Source organism: Semicossyphus pulcher, unplaced genomic scaffold, assembly GCF_022749685.1.
Source record: "Semicossyphus pulcher isolate SPU_LCO1_2020_fin unplaced genomic scaffold, fSemPul1.0.p SCAF_12, whole genome shotgun sequence".
In the NCBI taxonomy this organism is placed as follows: Eukaryota; Metazoa; Chordata; class Actinopteri; order Labriformes; family Labridae; genus Semicossyphus; species Semicossyphus pulcher.
Genome location: NW_027211626.1, coordinates 11,593,605 through 11,620,944, shown reverse-complemented (window position 1 = coordinate 11,620,944; position 27,340 = coordinate 11,593,605). Strand labels below are relative to the sequence as shown.

The 27,340-nt window shown below is 41.1% G+C and overlaps 1 protein-coding gene across 1 annotated transcript; it reads right to left on the bottom strand.

The window, feature by feature from the left end:
- Positions 1–294: 294 nt before the first annotated feature.
- Positions 295–26,585, bottom strand: pgbd5 (piggyBac transposable element derived 5). The gene is made up of 7 exons (XM_069658999.1): positions 25,963–26,585; positions 18,278–18,708; positions 13,255–13,389; positions 8,253–8,433; positions 4,850–5,047; positions 2,771–2,876; positions 295–1,512 (listed from the first exon to the last, which is right to left on the bottom strand). Exons 1-7 carry the CDS (start codon positions 26,318–26,320, stop codon positions 1,317–1,319), a joined length of 1,605 nt encoding a protein of 534 aa, XP_069515100.1. The 5' UTR covers positions 26,321–26,585; the 3' UTR covers positions 295–1,316.
- Positions 26,586–27,340: the final 755 nt, after the last annotated feature.

Below are 27,340 nucleotides of genomic sequence, written 5' to 3'. Positions count from 1 at the left end.
CCACTGATGAAAGCCTTTGCATTTGCAGTTTTACAGACTGGGTGTCTGTGGTGACTTTCGTGGAAAAAATCAGACGCGTTTTCCATCACCCAGCAGTGGTTGGTCTGCCAGAGAGGGTAGGCGGAGCTAAGCGGCTGCTTTTCTGGTCTCTACAAGTGTGGCGAGTAAACAGTAATCTACTATGGCTGAACAAACAAAGAAAAGATCGATGACTACAGATACAACTTCAAAAATAAGTGAAAATCCAAAGAAAAAGAAACAAATTGGACGCTCAGATGAAGGCAAACAGTCTAAATAGGATCAAGAGTTACAACCGGAGCCAACCGTGGACGTCACACATGCAACACTGTGTGGATATCTGGGAAGTGTGCTCCCACAATTACCGCTTATCGCCATAAGTTGCCGCCAAAGAGAACGAAACTGAGATCTTCGAGATTACAACTTTAAGTCTTACATTTTTTCCCTCACCATTATGGAGAAGCAAGTTCCTTTTAGACATCAAAAACTAAAATCTTTTCTCGGCTCTTTTGAAGTGTGAGTCTGTGATGTGTTCGCTGCTGGCCGTGGCTTCACGTCGCCTGACAGTCTTCCTCTAGCAAAAACAGCACCCAGCAACACAAAGCATCCTGGTCACAATAGCCATACATTTACATCATCAGGCTCACAAATGGCAGGTCCACTTGCTAAATACACACATACACACATAAATCAAGTTTCAAAACCAACCTGGAGCAAAAAATCATTTTCACACCGAACAACTGAACATCACAATCGAGATTCTTTATGCATGCAGCGTGTGAACACACCTCAGTCCTGGTTTACTAAGCCTTTGTTACAGGGTCTCAGGTGTTGTTGCAGAGTGTAGATATCAGGCTACATGAGGCCTTTTAGCCTGATGTGAACACTCGTGTGGGAGATGTAGGCTCATATCAAAACTTCACTCTCTGACAGGAGTTAAACCTTGAGGTTGACATCATTTATGGGTGAATTCGTCCCGATTTCTTTGTTTGCGCCTTCATCTCTGCTCCTGCTGACAAATCCTTAGTAAATCTGTGTGGTTAGAAGTTACAGTTGAGGCATGTGATCGGTCCCATGGCTCATGATTCTCTATAATGCAGTGTGCAGTCGTGTGTGAATGAGTATTTACAATTCCACAGAAAACAACTAGAGGAAGAGAGACATCAGCTTGGCACTGCTTTAGTATCATCACATAGACACAGACTGCAGAGTCTGTACACGAGTGTAAATGTGTGTGTGGGGATTGTGTTGGTGTGTTTGTGTGTTTTTGCTGTGCGCTCCTGCAGTCCTCCTCCTCCTCACTGCGTGGGGGAGCAGTCGTCTAAATCCAGCAGCTCCCTGACCAGTCTTTCTCCGAACTGCGCTCGGCTGTAGCGTTTGACCGTGTAGGCGTCAGACATCTTGTAGAGGATGTACGCGTTGTTGATGGCGATGCTGATGCTCAGCCAGAACACCTGCTGCCAGGTCTTGTTGGGTTTATGGAAGATGAAGTACCTGATGGAGAAAACAGCGACTTACTACAGGATTTCTAAAAAGATTTTGGAGTAAACAAACCTCGTCATCGGGTCAGAATGACACCAAAAATATCACGTGAGATACAGTGTGTTAACTTTGCAATTTACCTGTGTGATTAATCATTCACACTTTGCTAGGAGTAGTATAACAGTAGCACAAATAGAGAAAAATAATTAGGTCAGCAAATGACTAATGTACGCTGCAGTGTTTATTCTTACCTACAGTGTGACACTATAGCCCTTTTTACACTGTGGTTCCACCACAGCGCAGTAACGAAGCTCCACCATCATGCAACCTTTGCCATTTTACATTTAACCAAGCAACGCCAGCATAAAGCCGTTAAAAAAGTGTTTTTACAAAGTGTTCCGGCATTGCAGGAGCAAAACGCGGGCGAGGTGTAAACAAACAGGGCGTGCTTCAAATACACACACGGCGCTGTTCCGCCCTGCCGGCGCCGCTGTTTAAGCAGACGCCATTTCTCCTCTGTTACTACCTCCGATGGCGGAACAACGTCGCCCCACCATTCAGCCTCCGTGCGTTTTAGATAGAAGACGGAACATAACAGAGGCGTAATAATCCTGCCTTGAATTGGCATTACACAACAACAAAATATGACAATAAAATCCCAATATTCTAAAGTCTAAGTCTTTAAAAGCAACAAATCATTGATTTGGAATAGGGCTGCACAATATTTAAAAAAACATATTGGAAATATGTTGACAGATATCATGATTGAGATACATGTTACGATTTGTAGGCCAGGGCATCTCTGCAGCATTACAGTACACTATTATTACGCTGTTTTGTCACACATTTTACCATTATTTCAAATATGTCTATAAAGGTTTAATCAATCATCAAACAGTTACCAGTTACTGTTAAATTATCAGTGGTTTGAAAAAAACTTTTCAGATTGAATTTGAATGGTTGAGAAATAAATATAGGGAATGCTACCGAAACTTTTTGTTAAAATACTGAATATTTCTCAACATCGAGTGTCCAAACACTAGTAAACATAAACCAGCTGTCATATCACACCAAGCAAGGATATATCTCCAAAACCCCAAGTTCACTGAAATGAGTCTGTATACAGTAAGTGCTTATGAATAAAACCTTTCATTTGAAACGTTACACAGTCTTCCTTTAAGGGGGCAATGTCAAATTTAATGTGTACAATATTTGTGCCTCTAGTCACCGTTTACCCACTACAAGCAAGCATGTAAAGAGCTGTACATACTTGCTGTACTTGTCGTCGTATTTGCAGATGTAGCTGAGGTGCGCTGCAAAGGCCTCAACCGCGAGGGGACATGGGATCTCCCCACTTTTTCTCTTGATGATCAAACCTGCCAGAGACACACACACACACACACACACACACACACACAGCAAACTGAGAGTTAGAGACATACAACTGAGAAACAAATTCCACTGAAGGGACTCTGTGGTCACACGGCCAACAGCCAGAGACGGGAGTGGAAAAGAAGTGCCCAGGTGCACTCTGTTACTATTTCTGGTTTTAGCTGTACTCCCTTTTAGTTAGTCCCTGGAGGTGATGCTTTGTTTATTGGGCCTTTTTCACAGCAGACGATCTGACTGTAACAAGGTGCAACTAAAGACATAAGGATTACTCTGTACATTTAGGTTGCAGAAAGCTATAAAAGTGAAGCATCATGCACAACATCAGGCTCCTAAGACTACATGTAAATGGAAGGAAGCCATTATTATTGTCATAGTTAATCCTGTGCACCAATAACATTTCCTCCATGACTGATTCAATGTCCCATCATGGACTGTCCTCGGTCTCTGTTCAGATTTCTAACCAGGAAAACACCTCAGCTGTTCTGGGAAACTCAAATGTCACTTTGTGAGTAAATCTGAGGCATGAATTCCCCACACAGTTACAAAATAATGCTCCAGCACAAACTAAAAACAGATTCTTGATATCACATAAACTGCTGGTATGTATGTCTGTACGAACCAGGCTACAAAGGATGTTTCATACCAGATTCTGCAGACCTTTTTTAAAGTGATAATCTCAAAGATTTTCATGTAAATAAATGTCTGTTAAGTCACTATCTATCGCTGAATGAGGTAACACAATGGTGATTGAGCCTATGGCCCGCTGATGAAAGCCTTTGCATTTGCAGTATTACAGTCTGGATGTCGGTGGCGACGTTCGCGGAAAAAATCACAAGCATCGCCAAGTTAGTGACGCGTTTTCCATCAGCCAGCAGTGGTTGGTCTGCCAGAGCTAAGCGGCTGCTTTTCAAAAAAGCTCACGTCTGCTCTGACGGAGGCTGAGAAGGAGCTGGAGAGAGGCCTTAAGGAGACCCTACAGGAGGAGGAGCAGCAGGAGAAGAAGGAGAGCTCCATGAGGACCCAGCTGACAGACCCCAAAGACAGAACAGCGAGAAGAGGTGGAGGCAAACCTTCTTCAGCTGCCTCGATGTCCTTCACAGTGGGCTGCTGCTGACGTGCTTCAAATAAATAATAAGTATACAATAAAAAAAAAAAAAAAATATATATATATATATATATATATAAAAAATTAATGTTATGTTTTTGGTCTGTTGTTGTTGAGAATATAAAGTTGCATTAAAGTCATGTAAATTGAATTCCTCACCAGTGTCTGTCAGGTGCGTTATAAAGTGCTGAACTTACCTGAGCTCCTTGTTTATCACTTGTTACCTTTTGAACCTCCAAGATTACAACTTTAAAGTTCCCATAGAGTTAATGACATAATAATATGACCCACTTAACAATCACTATTCTCGCTCTGGTTTCATGACACACAAAAAATATTGCAGAATTTATTTTGTCCTCCCTTTTGTACAGAGTGAAATATAAAAAAAAACACCCACACACAAACCCAAGCACAGAGGGGAAAGAAAATCAATACTGGAAAGCAACAGGTGAACTGGTTTAACTCTACACTCAGAGAGATGTAACACAGTGAAACCCTTCACTAGGTTGAACAAAACTGTTCATCATTAGTGGATTACTCTCTAAGAGGAGGAGGATATCATGATCCCGTCGCCTCCTGCAAATAGATTATCTTGGATTAGAAGCTCTTATTGATTTTCCTTCACACGAATGCTGAACTATGTGCTGATATCCCCTGTTGGTGCGCAAATCTTATTTCACAGAAAAATTGTCAGATTAAAGGCAGCCCAAAGAAATATCACGCCACACTTTTAGTTCCCGATAATTATAAATACCTAAAGCATGTTGTGTGCATTCTATTTAAATATTCTTAAATCAGTGATGCACATATATTTTAGAGTTTTAGTTCTAGGTCTATAAGAGCACTGTGTACCTTGTTTCGTGGGGGAGTAACCGTTGGCGAGGAACCTGAAGTGTCCCTTGTTGTACCAGCTGATCAGCGACATGCTGCCCTTCATCATCACTCGTGATTGGCCACGCTGCGCCGGCGTGGCTCCGCAGACCAGCATGTTTTGTGGTAAGCCGGTGCAGTCGCTCTTCCTGGTGCTCAGCAGACCACAGCAGTAGATATCTGGAGAAGAATAAGTTCAAAATACACTGATTAACAGCAAATTGATGGGCAACTATGTTGACACTTGGTCATCTTTTAAAGAGGGGGTATTATGCTGTTTCACATTGTAAGAAATATATATAATGTTACAATGTTCATACTAAACGTGGGTGAAGTTTCAAATCTGTAGGTTAAAGTATGTTGGAGTAATCCCCAGGCGTCACACAGAGCTGTCCAATCGGAGGAAAGTGGGCTTGTAGGGGCAGGGTTTCTTAAAGGGACAGAGCTGACTGAGTCGTTTGAGGCAGAGGCTGTATGAGGGCCTGCACAGAGCACCAGTGTGAGAGTTTTTTTAACTGTAAATTATGCTAAGCTACAGAGTGAAATATGAAGCCTGAAATTAGCATAATACCCCACCTTTAAATACAAAATTGCCGGGATTTCAATGTTAGAGCTTCTGAAATTTGTTTTTAAGTCTCCAGCATTTTGCAACCGTGGACCTTTAAATATTTAAACATTTGGGAAATTGCAATGGGAATTACTTCGCACTGTATTAAAGTAAGTTACAGATTGTGTTGTGAGAAAATAATCCTCAGTTGTGTTAGCTGAGTGGCTCTTCCATCCTTGCGGCAACTCCTGTGCATCCACTGTGGTTTTCATGCATTCCGCTTCTGATATCAGCCTCTCTCTTCTCTCTCTCACAGCTTCACCGCTTCTTCTCGTCTTCATTCATCATCTCTGTCTTTTGCCTTTTTTCTGTTTTTCAACCCATTTCATTTCTTTATTTCGTACATGGGTGAGCAGCGGTGAAACAATCATGTGGCTGACTGCTGCTGATTTTTTAATGTCTTCTCAATTTGGAGACTGATTTCTATCTGTCTAGTAAGTGTGTGCGTGTGTGCGTGTGTATGTGTGTCCACAGTAAGTGCTACAAAGTGGTTCAGGCTAATTAAGTCTGTTAATTAATCCAGCCTGATACATTTGAAAGAAAACTCACAGACAATTCCTTCATAAGCTCAGAGCTGATTTTTCCTGGCTGAACGCCTCGTGGTAGCTTCATCTAATTAGGATGACAGAGTATTGATTAGATCTCTGGACTTGTTTCTCTTGACTTAGCATACTGCAGCACTGAAAGGTTGACTTTTCATTTGCTCCTCTGTTATTGTTTCGTTAAAGAGCTTTTGTGAGGACTGCAAAGTTGTGCAGATGATATCATCAAAGGAGCCTGATCGCTCAGTGTGTTTAATGGCACGATGACACTGGCCGATATCTGACGTTATTTGTACGTAAGAAGAAAAGAGGTCACTGAAGAGAATTCTAATTTTGCTCACCCAAACACAAAAGGATTAAGCATTCATAATTAAAGATGACGTTGGTATGATGAGCATGAAACTCAGAGCTCTGTGATCTTTAAAGATAAATTATCAGCATCCAATATCACAATTTAGGGTTTTTTTTTTAGCCATTTCATGTAAGCCCACATCACTCTCTGTGGAGTCAGAGTTTGTAGCTGTCAAACGTGTTTCAATTAGTTGTCCACTACAGCGTCCGCTTCACCTATTGATTTTATGAGCCGTGACAAGGCTAAACACTGTCTAGTGGATTTTCTAGGATTTATCGGCCAGCAGTCAATTGCAATGCATCCTGGGACAGCTGTAGTTGATGTTGTTTAACCAGCACAAACAAATCCAAAAAGTGTTTTGATTTACTTGAGGACTGAGTTTACTTTAAAGAATAGTAATGTAATTTCATTTTCAGTATCTTTCTTCTTGTTTCAGGTGTTTTCGATTCATTCATTTTTTATTAATCTTATTTATATCTTATTTTGCTATCTAGACTTTTAACACTTTAATTCTACCTCCTGTTTTTCCTCATTACAAATACATGATAGCGTTTCCTCTGTTTGTTAGTTTCCTGTTTTAATTTGTTTTATTATTCATTACATTCTTTTTGTGGGGTGGGGCAGATTGAATTGTTTTTATTGATTTTCCGTTTTTGTGAAGCACTTTGTGTTCCATTACTCTTGTATGAAAAGTTCTATCCAAATAAAGTCTGACTTGATTATTCAGAAACCTGATAGTGCAAGCTAGCTTTGTGCATTAGCATAAAATCGTCCCCTTCTACAGCACTATCAAAACACATAAGCTGTGTTTTAATGCAGGGGCTGCATCCTTCAAAGGACGTGTTTATGAAGGATGAGTCATTCGTAGCCTGTGTAGACCTCTAAGGCTGAACTGAAATGAGGCAGCCTGGTCTAAGGAGGATTTCCTGTTTGCGTCACCAGCTGTTCCCATTCTTACCCTTGCGTCAGCAAAACGCTGCTCCTGTTGCCTAGCAACAGGTAGCTAGCTGGCTAAGTAGATAACATAACAAACGTCACATAACTTAACCTACTGTTTTCAAGATAATTTGTTTCCCCTTCATTTTTTTTTTTTACATTTGTAACGCTAGTTATTCGATTGAGTTGTAACCAAAAACGTTTATATTTAAAAGTGTATTCCTCGGCTGAGTCCAATCTTGTTAGAATTGGCATGCAATGAATCTTATATGTTGGGCTGCGAAGGATACACCTGATGGACCCTTCGTGGACAGGGAAATAGAGGATGCATTTGTCGGCCGCATGTGAGCATTCGAATTGGGACAGCCTTCGACGCACCGCTGTGATGTAATCGGCCTTCAAATATATCCTTCGAAGCATGCAGCCCCTGAATTGGGACACAGCTGTGGATGTGTGTCAGGTAGAGGAGTTTTCCTTTAAAATATTTTATCTTGTTTTAGTAACTTTAGTGTCTAGCTTAGATAAAATGCAAATAGGAGTTGCTACATAGTCCAGTCTACTTATGCTATAATTAATTTATAAGTCAGATATGACAGAGGCATGCTTGTGCTTTCACACAGTCCTGTGCGGTATAAGATGTTTTACTTTGTGAGTAAGGACAGATGAAGAAAGTCAAATAAATCATTCTATCATGCAGGGCTGTGAAGTCTCATTTGAAGGTGAAATGCAACAGACTGTCATCCTCTCGGTGCCGTTTAGCCCGGGGACGCTATCATCACAACCTGATTAAAAATAAATAAACAAATAAAATATGCAAAAAGGAAAGAATATGATATGAGGAGAGATATATCTCTCTGTACATCAAGGCGGAAACTGAAGGAGAGGACAAGAGATGAAGGAGGGAGAAGAAAGAAAATAAAAAGTGTTTTATGCGGCTTGTTTTTGTACCTTGTTTGCTGAATTCGGTGAAGAGGCTGAGGCTTGTGATGGACGGCCCCGTGAAGATGATGGTGTTCTTGCCAGAGATGTTCTGGCAGAGCTGCTTGGCCACGAGGCTGTGGAGCTGAGGCTTGTTCTTCAAGGTGGCCAGACCGTCTGTGCCCTGGCCCTCCTTCAGATGGACTGAGATCTGCAGAGTGAGAGGAAACAGACGGGACACTTAGACGATCAGATAAAGAAGTGGAAAAGTTTATTTTATTTTTCTCTAAGGCTCCATGTAGCGGTCTTCAGGGTTAGAAAATCCTACAGCTACTTTTGAAAAAAAAAGACTTCATTTTCTTAGACTGCATGATGGACAAACAAGGTCATGCATTTGCTCAGATCTATTTGGACTCATGAATGTGTTTGGGATATTTTATAGTTACAGTATGAATGTATTTGGTGTAGAAAGATGATATTTATGGGCCTCCTAGTGGCTACAACTTCCTGTTTCATGGTCACACTACCTTAGCATCCATCCTTTATAGAGACTTGGGGAATCAGTGATTCTGGAGTGAGGCTACTTTTGGTCAGACTTAGAGACCAGTGTCAGACTGTTTCATGTAAAAATTACGTTTTTTGGAAAGCTGTAGGAGAGCTTTCTTTGTTATACCATTATTTGATGATTCCTTGTGTCTACCTTAAAGTGCTAATCTTGAAGATTTCAGTTTCTTTGGTAGTAGATTACTGTTTACTCGCAACACTTGCAGAGACCAGAAAAGCAGCCGCTTAGCTCCGCCTACCCTCTCTAGCACTGCTTGTGATTTTTTGTAGTCCACCCAGTCTGTAATAAAACTATATACTGCAAATGCATAAGCTTTCATCAGTGGGCCATAGGCTCAATCACCACCGTGTTACCACAATGTTACCACGATTGTGACTTAACAGACATTTATTTAAATGAAAATCTTCAGGATTATTACTTTAAAGTGGTGAGTGCAATGTTAGCGAGAGTCGGGTCACAATAGCTGAATTAATGGTAAATTAGCCAGGCTGATTCAGCAGAATTTCCTCTTTTTTCTCCAAATTTTCTGAGCACAAACGTCCTTTGTTAGGGTCAGGATGTGGAGCTTAACTGTATCTCTCTGTCCCTTCATGTCCTGATCTCTCTCTATTGGTGACGCTCTCATGAAGGCACAAAGTGCCCCAAAAAAACCCTTTAAGTTCAGTGTGGAGTTGGTGTCAAAAGAGGGGTCATCCAGAATTAAAAGTTCATCCAGAGTTCCTCCTCTGGTGAAATTATATATTGAATATCTTATTGTGTCCTGTAAGCCTATTAAAGCTCCTGTGAGGAGTTTTTTGCTGGTCATGAAACAGACTGAAATTAATTCTGATGTTTCTGTATGACTTAGAAAAGCAAACCAGACCATCAGCGACAAAACTGATTATTTCTATGAAGTTATTTTTTAATGCCTGAAATTGCTGGCGGAGGGTAGGTGTCACAGGAAGTGATCAACTGCACTCTGCCTTTGTTTACATTTTCCAGGACAAAAGTGAGTGATACATATGACTGTTGAAGAAAGCAGGACATGATTTTTTTGTTTAAAACCACCACTTAAGCATGCACAGGATAAAAATCAGCAAAGAGATAAGAAGTACGGCTTTGTCCACAGGGGGCGCCAAAATCAACACGAACCAAAAGTTCCTCACAGCAGCTTTGAGTTTTGCTAATAACGTTAGGCTCTAACTTGTCAAAACTTCCCAAAATATCTCTAACCTCCAAATTTTAGGGTTCACAGGGTTTTAAGAGCGCCCACTGGGTTCTGTGAATAACCCGAGCGTCTGGCCAGATATGTTCTATATCAAGGCAGACGGAGCCGTGCTTTATGGCTCGTTACACTTCTACACGACGACCTTCAGGATGCAAGTCCCGAAAGAAATGAGTAGAGCTTGGTTTCCACAGAAAACCCTTATCATATATGTACAAACTGAAATGTACACCCACAAACAGTCTTGTGTCCTTCTAGCACTTACATTTCTACAGTTGTTCACGAGCTGAACGGCATTAGCCTGATTAGCCGGCGTCTACGTCAAGCCTTCAGCTATTACACTAAGTGGTCAGTCTATGCCTCTGTGTGTGTGTGTGTGTGTGTGTGAGCGGTGCACTGCCTAATGGAATCTCATTGATTCACTCCATTAACTTGTTTTATTTCTTAGATTTTTTTTCTCTCCCTCGACACAATTCATTTAGAGAGAGAAGATCTGATTGCAGACACACACAGCGTGCAGGGGACTGGTAAAGACTGAGTGACTGCCAAACGGCCACAGTCACTGTCAATGACAGTGCTTTTATGTTAAATGGATGGGATAAAGGTTTCAGAGTCTGTGATGCTTCTTACTCATTATTTGTTTTACACCTGTGATCTGGGATTAAAGGCAAAAAGATGAATGTGATGTAATTTATTTGATCCAAAGCGATGATAACAGAAGAAAGAAGTGTTCAGATTAAAATTCTGATCATGGCTGGTCTCCTCACTAATGTCATTCTGGACTTCTTCCAGGCTAAAGATGGAAACCCTTCCTCTGCAGCACAGTCCTGAGCCTGACGTCTATCATCGGATGGTTTATGTGCAGTGAGAAGCCCTTTTTATACAATGTTGTTTTATTGTATTGCTGTACATCCAAAGCCAATTACTCCAAGAGCCTGGTGACGTTTGTCACTGGGAAGGTCATTCTCAAAGTGGAACAAGATAATGCATGACATTATTTGTTTAGGCTATTTCTAAAATCATGCATTATATGGTTTAGAAGTGTTTAGAGATGTTCGTTTGGTTAGAGAACGACGAATAAAAATAACTTGTAAGTGCTGCTACTGCTGTTCAAAGGTGTGGGACAAAATATCTATGCCGTAATATATCGTCGTCCTGACTCCTGCAATACAGTTATCGATAGGCTGATGCCAAATATCGATATCTTAAGCCACTTTCCCACTGGTCAAAAAACCCACTAACATCCGGCTTTCTTGATTAGTGGGAAAGTTACAATCGCCATTCAGACCCAGGTCCAATGACTCTGCAGTAGACCTGGGTAAGTATCGCCTCGGCTCAGATTCGCATTGATGGGAACACAAAACCTGTGTCGAAACGCTAATCTCCGCCCCCTTTCCGGTGTGATGTTATGCTCTGTAACTTCTGCGACTCCTTGTCATCTCAGCTACAAATTCTGCCCGTCTCCGTACGAGCAGCGCTTGAACGTCGTTGCAATTTGTCAGCGCCGAGTTTGATAAACAGACTGAATCAGTAATAGATACAATAAAGACCTAACCACTGTGATATCTCACTGTCTACTAACCCTGTTTCAGACCGAAAGGAGTATACTCCACTGGCAATGGGAATAGAAACAATCGGCATCTATAAGAAAGTCTTTCCAGGTCTGAAAAACCCGCTTCAACATGCTAAATTTAGGTGGGAAATGGGTATAAATTTACAAATATATGACAGATTTCCCTGTGATTGTGACTCACCGTGTCACTACTTCATGAGGCGCTAATAACATGACTGAAAGTAACCTGAACGGAGATTAATTGTCCGAAGAAGATAATCAGATACCGTGATGCATCTTTACATGTTTGTCTTGCAACATATCAATTAATTGCAGAATCGCTGTATCGTGATATTATCGTTATCGTGGGCCACGTATTGCGTATTGTTTCAGGAGTTCCCCCCTGCAATTCCCACCACTAGTCAGTAAAGATGTGTTCAGCTAGGCTGCGGTGAAGCCTGTCAGTCATTCAGCAACCCACAGGTGTAAATCACAATTCACTTTGCTGGTTGGATTCCTTTTCTCTCTGTTTAGATTAGTCATGGACTGAAAGATGAAGGTGAGGTTGTTGCAGGTTTGGTTTCATCTCACCTGGAGACTCAGAACAGGAATTATTTTTAACACAAGAAAACATGTCATTGAAAAACAGTGATGTCTCTGGGTAAAGGAGACACAGATTCAGCAAAGAAATGTACATGTCCATGAACCCCAGTGTGTTTGGGGTCAAGCTAGAGATCCTAGTTGTACAAGGACTAAATAAAAAGTAGTCCCACATAAACTTGCTGCATGGCTAGATACCATTAAATGCATTATGTCAGTAAATGTCCTCTTTAATAATAGCCAGTGTGTGGGTGGTTGGATGAAAGTCCAGCACAATATCAAAATACTGTCACACAGTTATTAAAAATTTGCATCCTGGTGGACAATATTGCACTTTCAGTTTGCTCGACATTCTGTCTCACAAATGAGTAGAAGTTGCCTCAGTCACTTGTCCCCGAATTAACAACACAAAATAAAAAACACAGTTGTGGTTTCTGATGTTTCCTCCTCTGTCCTCTGTCATGGTCAGAGTAGGACCGGTCTGCCTGTCACTCCTAATGCACTAATGGGCTCCTGTTAAATGGTGGTGTTATATAAGCAAACGACGTAGGAGTGGCAGGTTGCAGTAAGGCCAAGGTCGTTAGCGTGCAGAGCAGGTCTGCCTGCCTGTGATGTGACAACACAGATCTGAGCCTGAGCCGTTGGCTTGTCGAACGTAAAAACAACATGACGAGAAAAATCTGCCAACATGTCTGGCCAGATGGTATTTCAAATTTCGAGATGAGTTCCGTATTTTGCAAATCAAACTTCTGTATCTGCAGAGTGCATGTTCTGCACGTTAAGCCATTTTATGCTTTATGATCTCTGTCGGTAATTTGCTGACTTTAAAATGAGGGAACCTGAGATTAGATTAGAAATTTGATGAACATCAAAGACTTATTCTTTCATTTTTTATCTAAAAATTGGAATATCTACCGTGTAGTTTGAAAAGAGCAAATTAAAACACCCTCAAAACCTTTTTTTTCACGCTCAAATCAGCCCTGACACAATCGTGATTCTGCACTGCTGATTGATGATTCCCATCTTTCAATTTCCCACCACTTACAATAATTTAACACGCTCCTCCGTCTCACACACACACAGACACACACGGAGTAATGTGTGCCGCTACCTGACAGATGAATCCGGTGGAGGTGCACTGTCGAACCCAGAGGCTGAACTTCCTCTTCTTCCTCTTCCTCAGCTCTCTCTCCGTACAGGTGGTGATGAACACAGGATCCTCGTCTATCAAAGGCTCATGAAGAACCTGGAAACACACACAGGCCGTTTTTATTGTACATGTGAGCTTGTCTCTTTTATATAACCATGTCACAAGTAAAGTACAAGATGTGTTAGTGGAAAAATAGCACGCTTTAACAAAGGAGAAAAACTGTATTTTCCTGTGAGAGACTGTGTGAGGTTGTGGATGATGTAACACAACAGCCGAGAAGCCGAGAAGGCAGCCAAGGATCCACACAAGTCTTGTATGTGTTTGAAGGTGCCACAGAGAAAGAACTGTTCTCAGCAGAAATACACTCTCTTATGTGCAACTTTGTCTGCAAAAATCTCCTCCTTTGACAATTTCTACTTTCTATTGTTTCAGTTGTTCCTTTGTGTTTTCCCCTTCAGTCTGTTTTGCTGCATCTTTTTCCATAACCACAAAAAAAAATCCCCCAAAACAAACAAAGTAAAGAAAATGTTTTTGTGCTTGTATCTCTAAACTCATAAAAAATAGACAAAATAAAAAATACATTAAAAACACACATTGCACGACTGCAAATTTGTCCTCTATGGAAACACAGAGAAAAATAGTTCCTCCTTTAGAGGGGGTTTTTCCAACTCGAGGCTTACATTTGCCTGATGCACTAACTGCATTGAATCCAGGGGAAAACAAAAGTATTTGTGACAAAGAACAAACAGCAGTGGTTCTGCCATCTGCGGAGCATGGTGTCAACTGATTAAAATTTAAATAGGATCAATTATAAATACATAAATGAATAATAGAGACATAGTTTCAAGTTGTCAGCATGCTTTTGTTATCCACCACCTTCTTATACAACAGTTAGTTCCGACCAACGCATCTGACTGGATAAGAGGCATTCCATGAGTGACCATAGAGAGCATAACATCACTGGGACTATCAGCCTGGTGTTCTGAATACTGTTAGTTAACATTACAGCAGACCGTGTATGCCTACATTGATCAAGCTGGTACCTCCTAATCACACAGCAGACTCTTATTTCACTGGTGGATGATAAATGAAAACAAACAGATAAATGTACATGATAAAAAACAGCTGATCTGTGGTAACCTGTAGACACAGAGTGCAGGAGAATGTTTGGGTTGCTTGGCAACAAAAGTCCAGTTTCAGTTAAGTTGTGGAACTAGTTAAGCTGGCGGAGCAAAAAGAAATCTTTTGTTGATTGTTACTTGTTCTACCATAGACTGTATTAAAAGATGGACGACATGACAGCTCCCTAAAAGTGAAGCCAAAACATCTCTATCGCCCCCTGCTGACTGGCTGCAGTATAGGTCATAAAGCCCGCCTCCTCCATGTTAACAGATGGGACATGAGTCAAACTATAAAATCAAAATACACGTCAAATACATTTTTCTCAAACCTGATTTCTGTCATTATAGTTAGTTCTTATCATGCTGATTTACGTCCAAGTGTTCATTTTTCATACAAGTTTTTTAATTAGTTATCTGATGCTCTGTTGACAAATCCGGCTCCTGCAGCCGATCTGTTCCGGATTAGCAGAGTAGAGGAGGAACGGCGAGAGGAGACGTAACTAAAACAATCACTACAGTCATTGAAGTCTATATATCTGTGAACGTCTGCTTCGTCTGATCTTTTCTGTTTTTTAGTTAAGTGTGTGTTTTGGTTAGTGGGAAGTGTCTATGGCGGCCCCAACAGCCAATCTCTACTGCACAGACTCTGGCTCTACAACATCACTCCCTCTCATGTGATATTGCTTAATTATATTATCATATTTAGGACTCTTTTGGTCTCTGTCGCCACCTGATTTTGTGTACGGTAGTGAAATCAAATAACTATCAAATTGATAAACATATTACAAAAAATGTATAACAGTATATTTTAAAAGTAGGGTGGACCATTTCATTTTCTCTTGTTTATTTTTTTCCATGGGTCTACTCACTGCCCCTAAATAGATGATGGGTCAGATCAGATACTGAGGATTAGTGTCCTAACGGGGATTAAAGAGTGTATTACAACAAGCAGACATTTGCAAATCCAAACACAAACAAACAGAAGCATCAAGCGAACAACCACAGACATGAAACCAAATATTTCCCAACCCATTATCGGTCGATTAAACGTGCCCAAAACACCTAAAAACTTGCCAGAGATTTCCCAGAGATGCCTTTGACCAACAATAAATATTTGCATTTCAGATTTGCTTTCCTTCCTCCGGAGTCTTCCCTCCTCCTTGTGCAGCTCCATCATGATTTGACTAAAGCCGAACTGAGCGGCGAGCATTAGGTCTCTCCTGTGCAGGGCCGAGAGTAACAAGTCATTTCCAAGTCAAATACGGAGTTATGGATTAAACAAGTGGAAAATTAATGAGGCTATTTAGCCCTTAGATGGATGACATCACCCAAACCATAATGGCCTTTTAAGAGATATTTCATCCTGTAGCTGCCACATTAGCACGGAGGTGTACTGCCTTATCCTCACAGCTAAAAACAAGGTGGTTACATTTGCACATGGCTGCCTCGAGTAAATCATTTGCATGGGTTTGCTTATCCTGTGTCGGACAAAAAGAGGAGGAAAATCCATCAACGCACTCACATGCTGTTTTGCAGTTGCAGCGGTTGTCGTGTGACGACTGCGACAAATGCTCTCAAAGATTTTACACTTGCAAATCAATACTGAGCAGTGTCAACAGATTATGCTCAGCGACTGCAAAACTGCCAGACAGACAAGAGACGCTGTCAGAAGGAGCTGACATTACATGCTAACATTTAGCGCTGATGATGCTCACACGTTAGCGCTTAGAGGACATTCACACATACACGTACACACATGCTGAATGATGCCATGTGGCAGATAAATCCAGGTCACCCAGACCAGAGACATATTTGTTTTTGAACGGATGTTGTGACTAAAAAGTTCCCCCCTTGGTAAAAATAGGAGCTGACATGTTTTATTAATTCATTTTTATGTTGCTCAATATGTTTGTTTTTTTAAATAGTCAGTGTTTAAAGCAAGAACGCTGAAAATAACCCTGACCCAGACTTTATAATGTTCATATTTTCTGGTTTACTTCTATTACGTCAAACTAAATACTGCTCTGTATTTACTGTTAGTACTAAAAATGTCAACTTGTGCTTCTCAAGAGTCATGTAATGGTCCTTTTTTTCTGTATTTTTTGACATTTGATGGTCTGAATTATTACTTGATTACTCGAGAATATAAACAACAGATTTATTGATTACGAAACTAATCATCATTTGCAGCCTAAACCCTTCTGCGTCATTTAAAAGGGAGGATTACTTTTCCATCGTCTGTGGAGCAACAGTTTCAGTCGGTGCCCCTCTCAGTATCTGGGCCCGCTCTCTGCCCCTGGCACAGAAAACTAACAGATAAGACAAACTGGCCTAGATACACACAAACCCCGTCACTGCTAATGACACACACACACACAGAAGCTGTCTGCAAGCCGGCGTGCCCTCATTGTTTCAGTTAAGTCATTTTTAGATCTAAGGCAGCACTAATGTGAAACCATAGTACGCCGAACACTTTACTGCTGCGCAATAAAATCAACCCAACAACATTTATATGTAAACTATTGTAACGGGTGAATTACACAGCTGAATAAGACGCGATATAAAGAGGGGGTTGCTGTTAGCCTGTATTCCCAAATGCATCACAGCACTGACATCATCCCTCACATTGAAGATGATGTTATAGCAGTCATACTGAAGAAGGCAATTTAATCAACTACTTCCCAGAAAGTCATTAATTTTTAAAAGCTGAACAGTGGCTGCAGATCCCACTGGAATATGATTAGCCACCCCTGGTGCTCTCCTCCTAACCAGATTCTGAATATGCATGTGTTTTTGGTTGTTATTAAACAAGAAGAACATGTAGGAAAATGTAGGAAGCTATGGTTTCCGATATCAAAACAAAGAAGTGAAAGGTGACTTGTGTGGCGACCATTTTCATGAGTCAGCGCTAAATTAAACTTAGAAGAATAGGGGCAATCAGGAACAAATGACATGCTGTGATTGCGTCTCCTTCTGTGAACTGCCACAAAACACGACTATTAATCACACATCTTTCATGCTTGATTTTCATCAAGTAGAGTAAACAAGAACAAATGATTGCTGCTGTCTCTGTTTGCTCAAGAAGACCACTTTTATTTTTTATTTTTGTCATCACATCTAAATAATACAGCAAGTATTCGACAACGGCATAACAATTCTTACTTCAGCTTCATTGCTGATGTTCATCTCGAGAAGAAAGTAAAGTAGGAGTTGAATAAACTCCAGCCGACCCAAAATAGAGTAGCAAGGCTGGCGCTCCACTGCCCCAGTTGCATAAATGAAGATCTAATGCATACAGTGCATCTGGAAATAAGTTGAAGTAAGTCCTCTGGAGGGGAAGTATGTAAAAATATGAGAGCGCTACAGAAATACTTGATGTGTAGACACTTTTAAACTGAGAGTTCTTTCAGGAGCTATTAGTTGATTCACTTTACTTCAAGAGCCAACTCCTTTGGGAACTGGGGAACATTTAAGGTACCAAAATAAATTTATATGTAAACATAGCTGTTTTCAAATGTCACAGTAACTACACCAATAAATAGATAGTTGAAAACAGTAATTTTGCATCTCTCGTGTCTCATATTTAAACCATAGTTCTGACATTTTGTCCTCTATCTACTTCTAGAAGTTTTCCATACTTCTTTCTTGGAATACTCTGAAGCCAATGAGAGATAATAAAAGGCACAATGTCAGTTATGCTGTTTATACTCTTGTTGACCTCTGAAAGAGAGTTCAGGGTGTCAACTAATAAAAAATTGCAGGTAAAGGAGAATCAGAATGAGTATTTGTAGCACCTAGCTGTCTAAAAATATACTGTATAAGATGCTTTAGGGAGACCCAGGCCTGATGTAGAGTGGACATACCTGTGTCTGTGAAGGTCTGAAGGTGCAGCCGAACGACTGCTGCAGCGAGTCCAGGAAGGGCTGGATCTTGTACAGGCCCTGGTTGCTTCCCTGTGACGGCCGGAAAGCCACAATGTGGAAGTACTTGAGGATCTTCTCAAAACGTGCCTGGCTCATCTTCAAGGCGATGCTCCTGTTGCTGAAGAAGCCCGAGCTCCAGATGCTGAGCACCGACTCACACCTGTGCACGCTGGTGGAGGTGACGAAGCCCAGGAAGGCCTTTATCTCCTGGGCGGTGACAGGACGCCAGCCTTCATCTGAGCCGAAGCGCTCCTGGAACTTCTTGGCGTACATGTTAGTCTGGGTGACCATGTTTTGGATGCAATTGTCCGGGACGAAGAGCTGGAAGAAGTCCAAGGCGGTGGCGGTGGCTGGCATCTTCTGAGCAGGGCCTGGATCAGGACAGGATAGGGAGAGAAGTGTGAGGAATCATGAGCAGACTGACAGAAAGATAGTCCCATATGGGTGAACTCAAAGCCCAACTGTCACTTTATCCCAAGTTCTTACACTTTGGCAACCTGCCTTCAAGTTGATTGACTTTGCTGGGAAAAAAAAATCTCTTTTGACACTTCCAGACATGGCAAAATTAGATTTAGTTCAGCTTTCACTGTCAAGGCTGTGTGAGATGCATATGAACCATTTCTTGCCTACATAAACTGACATCTCATAAGTAGAGACAAAACATAGAAATGACACCTGTTAATTAAGGAATATAGGACTGTATTAAAGCTTCAGAATAACAGAATACATTCACATATATTTGCTTTGCTATTTCATGGCAGGGATGTCTCTTTTAGTGTGAATGTCACCAGCCCAGGGCAGCAGTTTTGCTTGTTTACACAACATGACAGCCACCACACTGTGATCCTTGTCACAGCGTGGTGTTTTCAATGCTTGTGGAAGTTTCTGGTGTCTTGTTGTTTTAGTATTATGGCAGGCAACAAGTCAAAACCATGTTCTGATCTGAGGGGCGATACAGCAGGGAGCCATGAAGGAAATGCGTCTGGTGTCATACTGTCAGTAAAGCCGATGTCGAAGTTTTTTTATGCAGCAACATTTAAAAAAATGCAAAAAAGGATGCATGAAACATGGCAGACCTCTTTCAGTAATTCCCAAAAAGGGGTATTTGGCCGTTGGTTGAAAGATTGTGAAGTAGCTCAACTGATTAGGAAGTTGAACTGAAACAACCCTGCTGAATAACGTGTTGAGAACGTGCACTGGCAAACAACAAAGCATGTTAATCATTGTAAAATGGTTCAAAACAGAGAGCGAAAGTACAAATAACCAGTTCAAATAGTTGACGTAAATGGCTGAAAAAGCAGAAGGTTTAAATAAAGGATAAGCAGCAGCCAGCAGGTCCTGCAGCATGTGACCTGGTGCTCTACAAATGCACCTGTTACACTTGGTGTTGGTGGTAGAAGACCATTTGTAGAGAGCACCAGGTCACATGCTGCTGGAAATGAACTAAACTAAAATAAACACACACACACACACACACACACACACACACACACACACACACTCTCAATTCATGTATCTGTTTCTCTCAAACACATACATCACATATTCAAAGCCTGGATATTTCTGTTACATATTATTTCTGTATTTGTTCATATTTAATTTGTTCTGTTGTGTTCTCTTTTGTTGTTAAAGTTTTAAAAGTTGTTGCAGTTTGCACAATGTTCACATTGATGAATCAGTCTCCATAATATACGTAACTGCCAAAAATACAAGAATTTCATGCATCGGCCTACAATGGGAAAACGGTTGAATAAGGTGGAAAATATGGCATTACAGAATGCATGGTTTTATACTGTAATGGCAGTGAGATTAAAAAATGTGGTTTTAATGGAAGTCAATGAGGCAGTTTTGGCCACGAAGGTGTCCAGAGGGAGTCTCTGAAGACTCTAGTCACCACCAATGTCCCATCACCCTACTATTTATCATATGGAAAATAATTATTTTTTTGTGTTTTTGTAATAAATAATTAATAATTGAAATAATTAAACTGACATTTAAAGGGTTCAAATTATGAATATGATTGAATGTTTTGAGCAAGTTTTAAGTTGTTTGAGTGATTTCTGAAAAAAAAAAAAAAAAAAGAAAATACTGATGTATGATGATTTAATAGCAGTTTTTTGTATGTGTACATTTTTTGTCCTGAAGGTGTCCAGAGGGTGCAAAAAGCATTAAGAGAATATAAAAGACATGTAAGAGTAAAAGACATTCGATTTCAAAAATGTGACCAAAAAGAAACGTTCTTGCAAAATTTCATGTAACACAGCCAAAATGATCACCAAATCAATAAAAAAAAGTTGAGAAAAATGTACAAAAATGGCCGAGGAGGGCATAAGGGTTCAAGTAAAAGTTAATGGTTAGCTTAAAGTAATTAGCTTAAAGTCACAGATAAAATGATTAGCTTAGAAATACCAGATAAAATAGTTACCTTAAAGTCACAGATAAAATAGTTACCTTAAAGTCACAGATAAAATGGTTAGCTTAAAGTCACAGATAAAATGGTTAGCTTAGAAGTAACAGTTAAATAGTTAGCTTAAAGTAAGGTTACAAAGGTTAGCTTAAAGTTACAGTAAAATAAATTAGCATAAAGTAACAGTTAGAATGGTTAACTTTAAGTAGGAGTAAAAATGGTAAGCATTGGGTAGGCTAATTGAGTTAGAGTAGCAATAGCTAGCCAACCTAGAGTAATTAACTATAGTAAGTGAAAAATAATTAGCCTTACAGCTGAAAAAGTTATCCTTAAGAATAAAAAGCGTAGAACCCGGCATGAAATATTGATAATGTAACTCCTGTTGTATTAACACCTTGAGGCCTACCATCTGTTACTGGAATTTATACGTTTATACGTTGTAGCTAAAGGGAGTTTATCTTACCCATATGATATCAGAGTATAAGTGACTGTGTGTCCTCTCTTCAGATTACAGGGATCACTCTCCTTCCGTTTCGTCAATCTATTTTCTCTCTTTCATATACTGTTATTTACTTGAACTGACATTTACCTCCTATTTAAAAGCTCTCTTTCTGTGAGCTTTTCGGTGTGGCATTAAAGTCACATTGTCAAAACAGAATGCAGTGACTGTGATTGCTGTGTTTGCGCTAGTAAATAAGGGATTTAGTCAAAGGTTGTTGGATTCGTGAGAGGGAATTTAGACATTGAGCAGAACAACTTCAAGCTCAATTGAACAGCACGATCTCATTATCTCTTAACAGTGCAGAACAAGGTTTTCGCTCTCTCTCTCTCTCTAGCCTTTCTCTAACCCTCGCTGCCTGCAAGCAAAATAATGAAGGACTTTCGCCTCAGTCTTTTACTGTTAAGTAAAGATAACACAAGAACCTAAACTGTTAAGAAACATGTGGAGGAGGACAAGAAGAGGAAACACAAACAGAGGAGAGTACAAGCACGCCCTCAAAGCTGATGCTTGCAGCCAAGCTAGCAGAAGTTGAGGCACAGCCATCCACTGATTTGCATACCATCAGACCAAAGCTGAGAGTAATATTCAGCATGACTTCCTTGAAGCGAGCCACTCCTCGATTAAAACATCAGACGATTCAGATGGCAAGACCACCAAGGCAAAATGACTCACCTCAGCTCATCTTGGGAATAAGCCAAAAAATACAACCTCAGGAAGGCCTCATCATTTTTATGGAAAATGAAATTATTTCCGTCTCACTGAGAACTACCACCGTAGATTTTTCATTATTCATCCCTATCAGTTCATCTTGAGTCAAGCCTACATCAGTCTGATAAAACTGGCTCAAACAGTAACATCATTTTTCTTTTACGCCTGATATTCTTCCTCTGCAAAGGAGGCTTTGAAATTCTAATTTCCCATGTTACTCATTAAAAAAGTCCACCTACGTTGCACAAACAGACAGAAGGATAATCCCCCATGACAGTTGTAGTATTTCTATTGTCAAGGGACAAACATCTGCCTGGTGGAGCTTTTATAGCCGTGGATTTGAGAATGAGAGATTACAGTGTTTGTGGGGGTGGGGGGTAAACCCTTCATGTAGACACAACATGCCTTAAGCTTAGTTTTTAACAGAAATTACATAAGAACACAAAAGCGTTTGTGTAGTTTCTGACTTTTTTCTCAGACACATTTCAGTTATACATCAATATCAAAATGATACATTTTCTAATGTCAACAGTACAATTGTTATCAGGTATAAAATAATCTATGGTGTGCTGATTTAGCTCAGTTGGTAGAGCAGGTGCAACATGTATAGAGGCTACAGTCCTCGATGCACTGATCGCAGGTTCGACTCCTGGTCCTCCCCCATTCTCTAAAAAAGTATCTATATTGTACTGCTATGCATTACATTGTGTAAACAAATGACTAGAAATAGTCACCAAATGTGATCAAAATAGTTACATTTTCTTATACACTGAACATATGTGACTGTGATGATTTAAGAGCGTCGATTTGAAATGAAATAGCGGGACTAAAACCTTAAGTAATCTGGTGAAAAGATAATAAAAAATTCAATGATTCTGATATTTGGCGCCCCCTGTGGACAAAGCCATACCTCTTTTCTCTTGGCTGATTTTGTCCTGTACATGCTTAAGTGGTGGTTTTTAACAAAAAAATCTTATCCTGCTTTCTTTAACAGTCATATGTATCACTCACTTTAAATTTTCTGCCCTGGAAAATGTAAACAAAGGCAGCGTGCAGTTAATCGCTTTGTCTGACACCTACCCCCCGCCAGCAGTTTCAGGCATTAAAAATAAATATATAAATAATCAATCTTGTCGCTGATGGTCTGATTTGCTTTTGTTGGTCATATAGAGTAACCAGAATTAATTACAGTCTGTTTCATAACCACTGAAAAACTCCTCACAGGAGCTTTAAAGTCGGCTTACTTGCCTTAAGAGCCTGAAAAAGATGCAACAAAGGAATTTATTTTTAGACTTTTTAAAGAATTCTTTTAAAAATGAATCAGCATTTTGGTTCTGACTATGATTTTATGGCATCATTTATTCAATTCAAGTCATTTTTCCTGTTCGTCTTGTGCTTTGGTTTTCTACCTGAATGCTTACCTTAAATGACAATGTAATCAAATTTGTGGAAGTAAACGTTTTTCTTTCAGAATGACATTGCAATGGAGAGAGGCAAATGCTGACAGTCAGAAGCATGATCAGGCAGACAAACTGACATATGGAGAGTACCAGTAATCTATCAAACATGCCCGGAAATGTGAATGATTAAATAGGTCTTTAATTCCCTAGAACATCACGATAAAGTGGTTACATAATCTGAGATGTGCATGTATGCTTCATAATCCGCGCCCTGGTCCTTTACCCCTGCCTCCACCCTCGCCCTGCAGTCTCCAGCCTAGCTTAAGATAACACATCACCCATGAACCTGACTTTAGGTAGACCATATTGTTATGCAAGCCAAGAACTCAACTTGGTTTCAAACTTCTGCTCCCTGTCTGAAAAACCATGGAGTAGATGCGCTGTAACTGTAAACAAACCCAGAACACAACCCGGTTGGAGTGTTTGAGGTTGACTCGATGCTTTCTGACGGAGGCTGATGATTTATGTACGGGGTGCACAGTCTCCAAGGACTGGAGCTGTCACATCAACACTGTGTCTGTGTCAGCACTGTCACTGCTAAAAAGTAAGACACAAAGAGGGACAGAGAAGGGGACCGGGAGACAGACAGGCAGGTGACAAAAAGACAGCCAGACAGGTTGGCAGAGGGCTAGACAGAGAAATCCAGACGCTGCATGATAAAAATATCACAGATGACATTTCCACCGTGATTTAGTGGAAACCTCATCTGGCTTAAGCAGCTTCTCATCCCATGCCATTAAAACTGATGGAGAAATATATTCATGTAGATATGCTGGTGCTCAGGATGATTTCAGTCTCGACTTCGTAGGCCGATTAAATCAGAGTTCACTCTTGATGCCTTGAAGTGTGATTACGCTCCCCGGCAGTCCTGCATCCATCCAGTCGGGCAGCTCTTAATCATCACAGCCCTGATGTAGGGTGGCGAGACCACACCCACACTGACTGAGCTTGTGCAAACAGACGCCAACACTTAACAAACCAGACCAGACTGAACAAAGCAGACAGACACACCTGCTGCCGCTCTATCTTAAGTCAACAGAGCAAAAAACAATCTAATAGAGCAGAACAGATATCAGGATATCCAGTATGGAACTTCCTGTAAGCTATCTCTCGCCAAACTACGTCTCATTGTGAATAGGCGAAATAGGCTACACTCCATATTTGAGCCGTCTCCCCCGAAAAGCAGGATTAATGAAGCTGGCTGGATGACGGGGTGTGTTGAAACCCTGTAAATCTGGAACATGGACAGAAGAGTGATGTCACAAATTTTGTTTCAAGTCCTGCTCAGTAATCCTGCTTCCTAGAACAGGCCAATACAAACACCACCCAAAGGGGCGGCTGTGGCTCAGTGAGCCGGTCGGCTTTCAATCAAAAGGTTGGCGGTTAGATCACCCCGGCTGCTGCACTCTAAATTTTGAATTGTCGTTGGGCAAAACGCTGAACCCCAAATTGCTCTATTGCTGTATGATGATTGTGCGTAAATGATTAGGTGTTGTGCATTCATACAGAAAGATCCAGTGTGTGTTTCTATGTTAAGTGGGAGCAGACTTGGGCTCGGTCAATATCTGCTACATCCATGTGCTGGTTCAACCCTATAGGTGCCACAGTGCAACATATAGCTAACGGTAGACATTTCTACCTATCGCCATCGCTTCAACTGAGGCAGACGTGATGGAAGGAGGACAATACCTAAGAAGCCTGCACCATCAACCCAAACCCTGCTCCCCGCTCCCTATTGTACTATTGAGTGATAAATAAATGGTTAACAACTGTTCTGCAGTGACAGTACTGACTGTCGGTGCATGTTTGTCTAACAGAGAGTTAGAAAAAGCAGGAGAATGATGATTTTGGGCATTTCTCTCAACGACAGACAGAGCATTGTTCATGCTTTCGATCTGTCACGATTCACACGCACAAGTCTCCCCTGTTTGCACACACACACATTCAAAGAGAAAGTGTGCAACCAAAGTCAGGGTGCCAGGAGCTGGGTCTAATGCTAAAGCAGTTCTGTTAATTAACTTGGTGCAGGAGGACAAAGGCCAGCGTGTGTGCTTTTTTGCATGTATTCTGTATCCTGGGATGTTGTGTGTGTGTGAGAGAGTGTGTGTATGTGTGTAGAGATAGAAGAGACAGCATGCTGGTTCTCTAAATTAAACAGCAGCATGTCTCCCTGCACTGCCCTGCAACGTGAACACACTCACACACCCACAGGAGAATGTGTACCACAGCACCAAGGGGTGAAGTATCAAAGGTTAGGCATTTGCAATTAACTTAATACAGAAATTAACAATGCATTGTCATGCTTTGCTTTGTCATTCAATCACGCGCAGGGAGGATGCATGCACGCACACACACGTACACACAGAGATTCAAATGAAAAAACACATCTAATTCTTCCAAAGCTAAAGCCTTTTCTGTGCTGTTTAGCAACCAGGTAAAAGCCACAGATACACTAACCTGGACTGCACTATTTCTTCATCCAACCACCCCAATTCCTCCCCAGTGCACAAATGACCTTATTCATACTGTCGCGTGCATCATGTCTCACCGTATGTCTCTTTGTACGGCGGCACCGTAACATCCTGCAGAGTCTCCGTCCAGCCCTCCTCCTCCGCCTGACTCCGGGACAGCGAGCCCGGGGGACCGGCTCCGCTGCTCCCACTGTGCCCGCTCTCCTTGTCGCCTCGTTTTTGGTGGTGGTGGTGGTGTTGGTGGTGCTGCTGGTCATCCTCGCCTACCTCAGCTATGTAGTTGTCGGAGTCGGAGTCTCCAGAGGTGCTGTAGAAGGGATTGTCGCTGCTGTCGTCCCCCGACTCGCCGAACACGTCGTCGGATATCTGCAGGCTCTCATACCGGGAGCGGGCCGCTTCCAGGAGAGACAGCGCCTTCCGCCCGCACTCCGCCATCTCTCTCTGTAGTGATGCTGCTCTGCTCCCCCCTTTTTACTCCCTCCTTCTCACCCTGCCACTACGGCTTGCGCGAGTGGTCACGATCTTGCAAAAGCAGGGAGGTGATTGCCTTTAATGTGGCGTTTAAGCCCTACCCTAGCTTAGGTATGAATTATGATCCTCCAGCCCTCCAGGCTCAGCTGCAGAGCCCGGCAGTCAGAGGCGTGTGGATCCGGGGAGAGCTGTCCGCTTCAAGGGTACTGAAATATTTCCGCCTCCTTGCTCTGCCTACAGCGCTGCGCACTGGGCAAAATTATCGATAGTTGTAGCACAGCATCCGGGTTGAGATAGCAGCGATTTCTCCATACAGAGAAAATAGAGAGAGTAGTGGCTGCCACCGCGTCACCTGACACCACAGCCCTGCCCTGTCGTCCAATAAAATACATCTAATCTCATCCAAATTTAGAGAATAGCTGTTCATAGGAGCTACTGGAGCAAGTGTAACTGAGAACATGTATCTCTTGTTCTCTTGTTGATGTTATTACACAAAATATATCTAGTTTCAGTTTATTTTTGACTATAAGGACCTCCAACTTCCAGAATGTAGGCTGCTATGTGTTGACGTTCATAGCCTCTCGTCGTATTGGACTCAAAATGAACACAAAAATATCATCATGACATTAAAAAAGCATAAAAAATAATAGAATAAAAATATAAGGATGTTATAGCGTAATATCAAATTAGCACACTGAATGTTCACAAATATTTTCCATTTTTTACAAAACAATCTCACCAATTCAGTAGCTTTTTGGAACTTTTGATCGTACATCACCACCTTCCTTAGCAAGAAATGCTCAGTTTATGTTGATCTGCAAACTCTGCAGATCCCAATGAAACATTTAAACTGAATAAAATTACCATTCAATAACAACAGGACAAACTCAATCTGCTGATGAACTTCATTTGATACTTCGCCATCAATTTCCACTTCCTCGATCCAGAGCATTTTATGTGGTGATTATAGACTTGCAACTTGTA

What these genes read in the sequence shown, in the direction of transcription:
- pgbd5 (XM_069658999.1), bottom strand. Translation starts at nt 26,320, where the DNA reads ATGGCGGAGTGCGGGCGGAAGGCGCTGTCTCTCCTGGAAGCGGCCCGC. An exon ending in TCAGACCTTCACAGACACAG is followed by an intron (nt 13,390 to 18,277) that starts GTATGTCCACTC and finishes GTGTGTTTCCAG; the next exon opens with GTTCTTCATGAGCCTTTGAT. An exon ending in CCACCGGATTCATCTGTCAG is followed by an intron (nt 8,434 to 13,254) that starts GTAGCGGCACAC and finishes CTCACTCTGCAG; the next exon opens with ATCTCAGTCCATCTGAAGGA.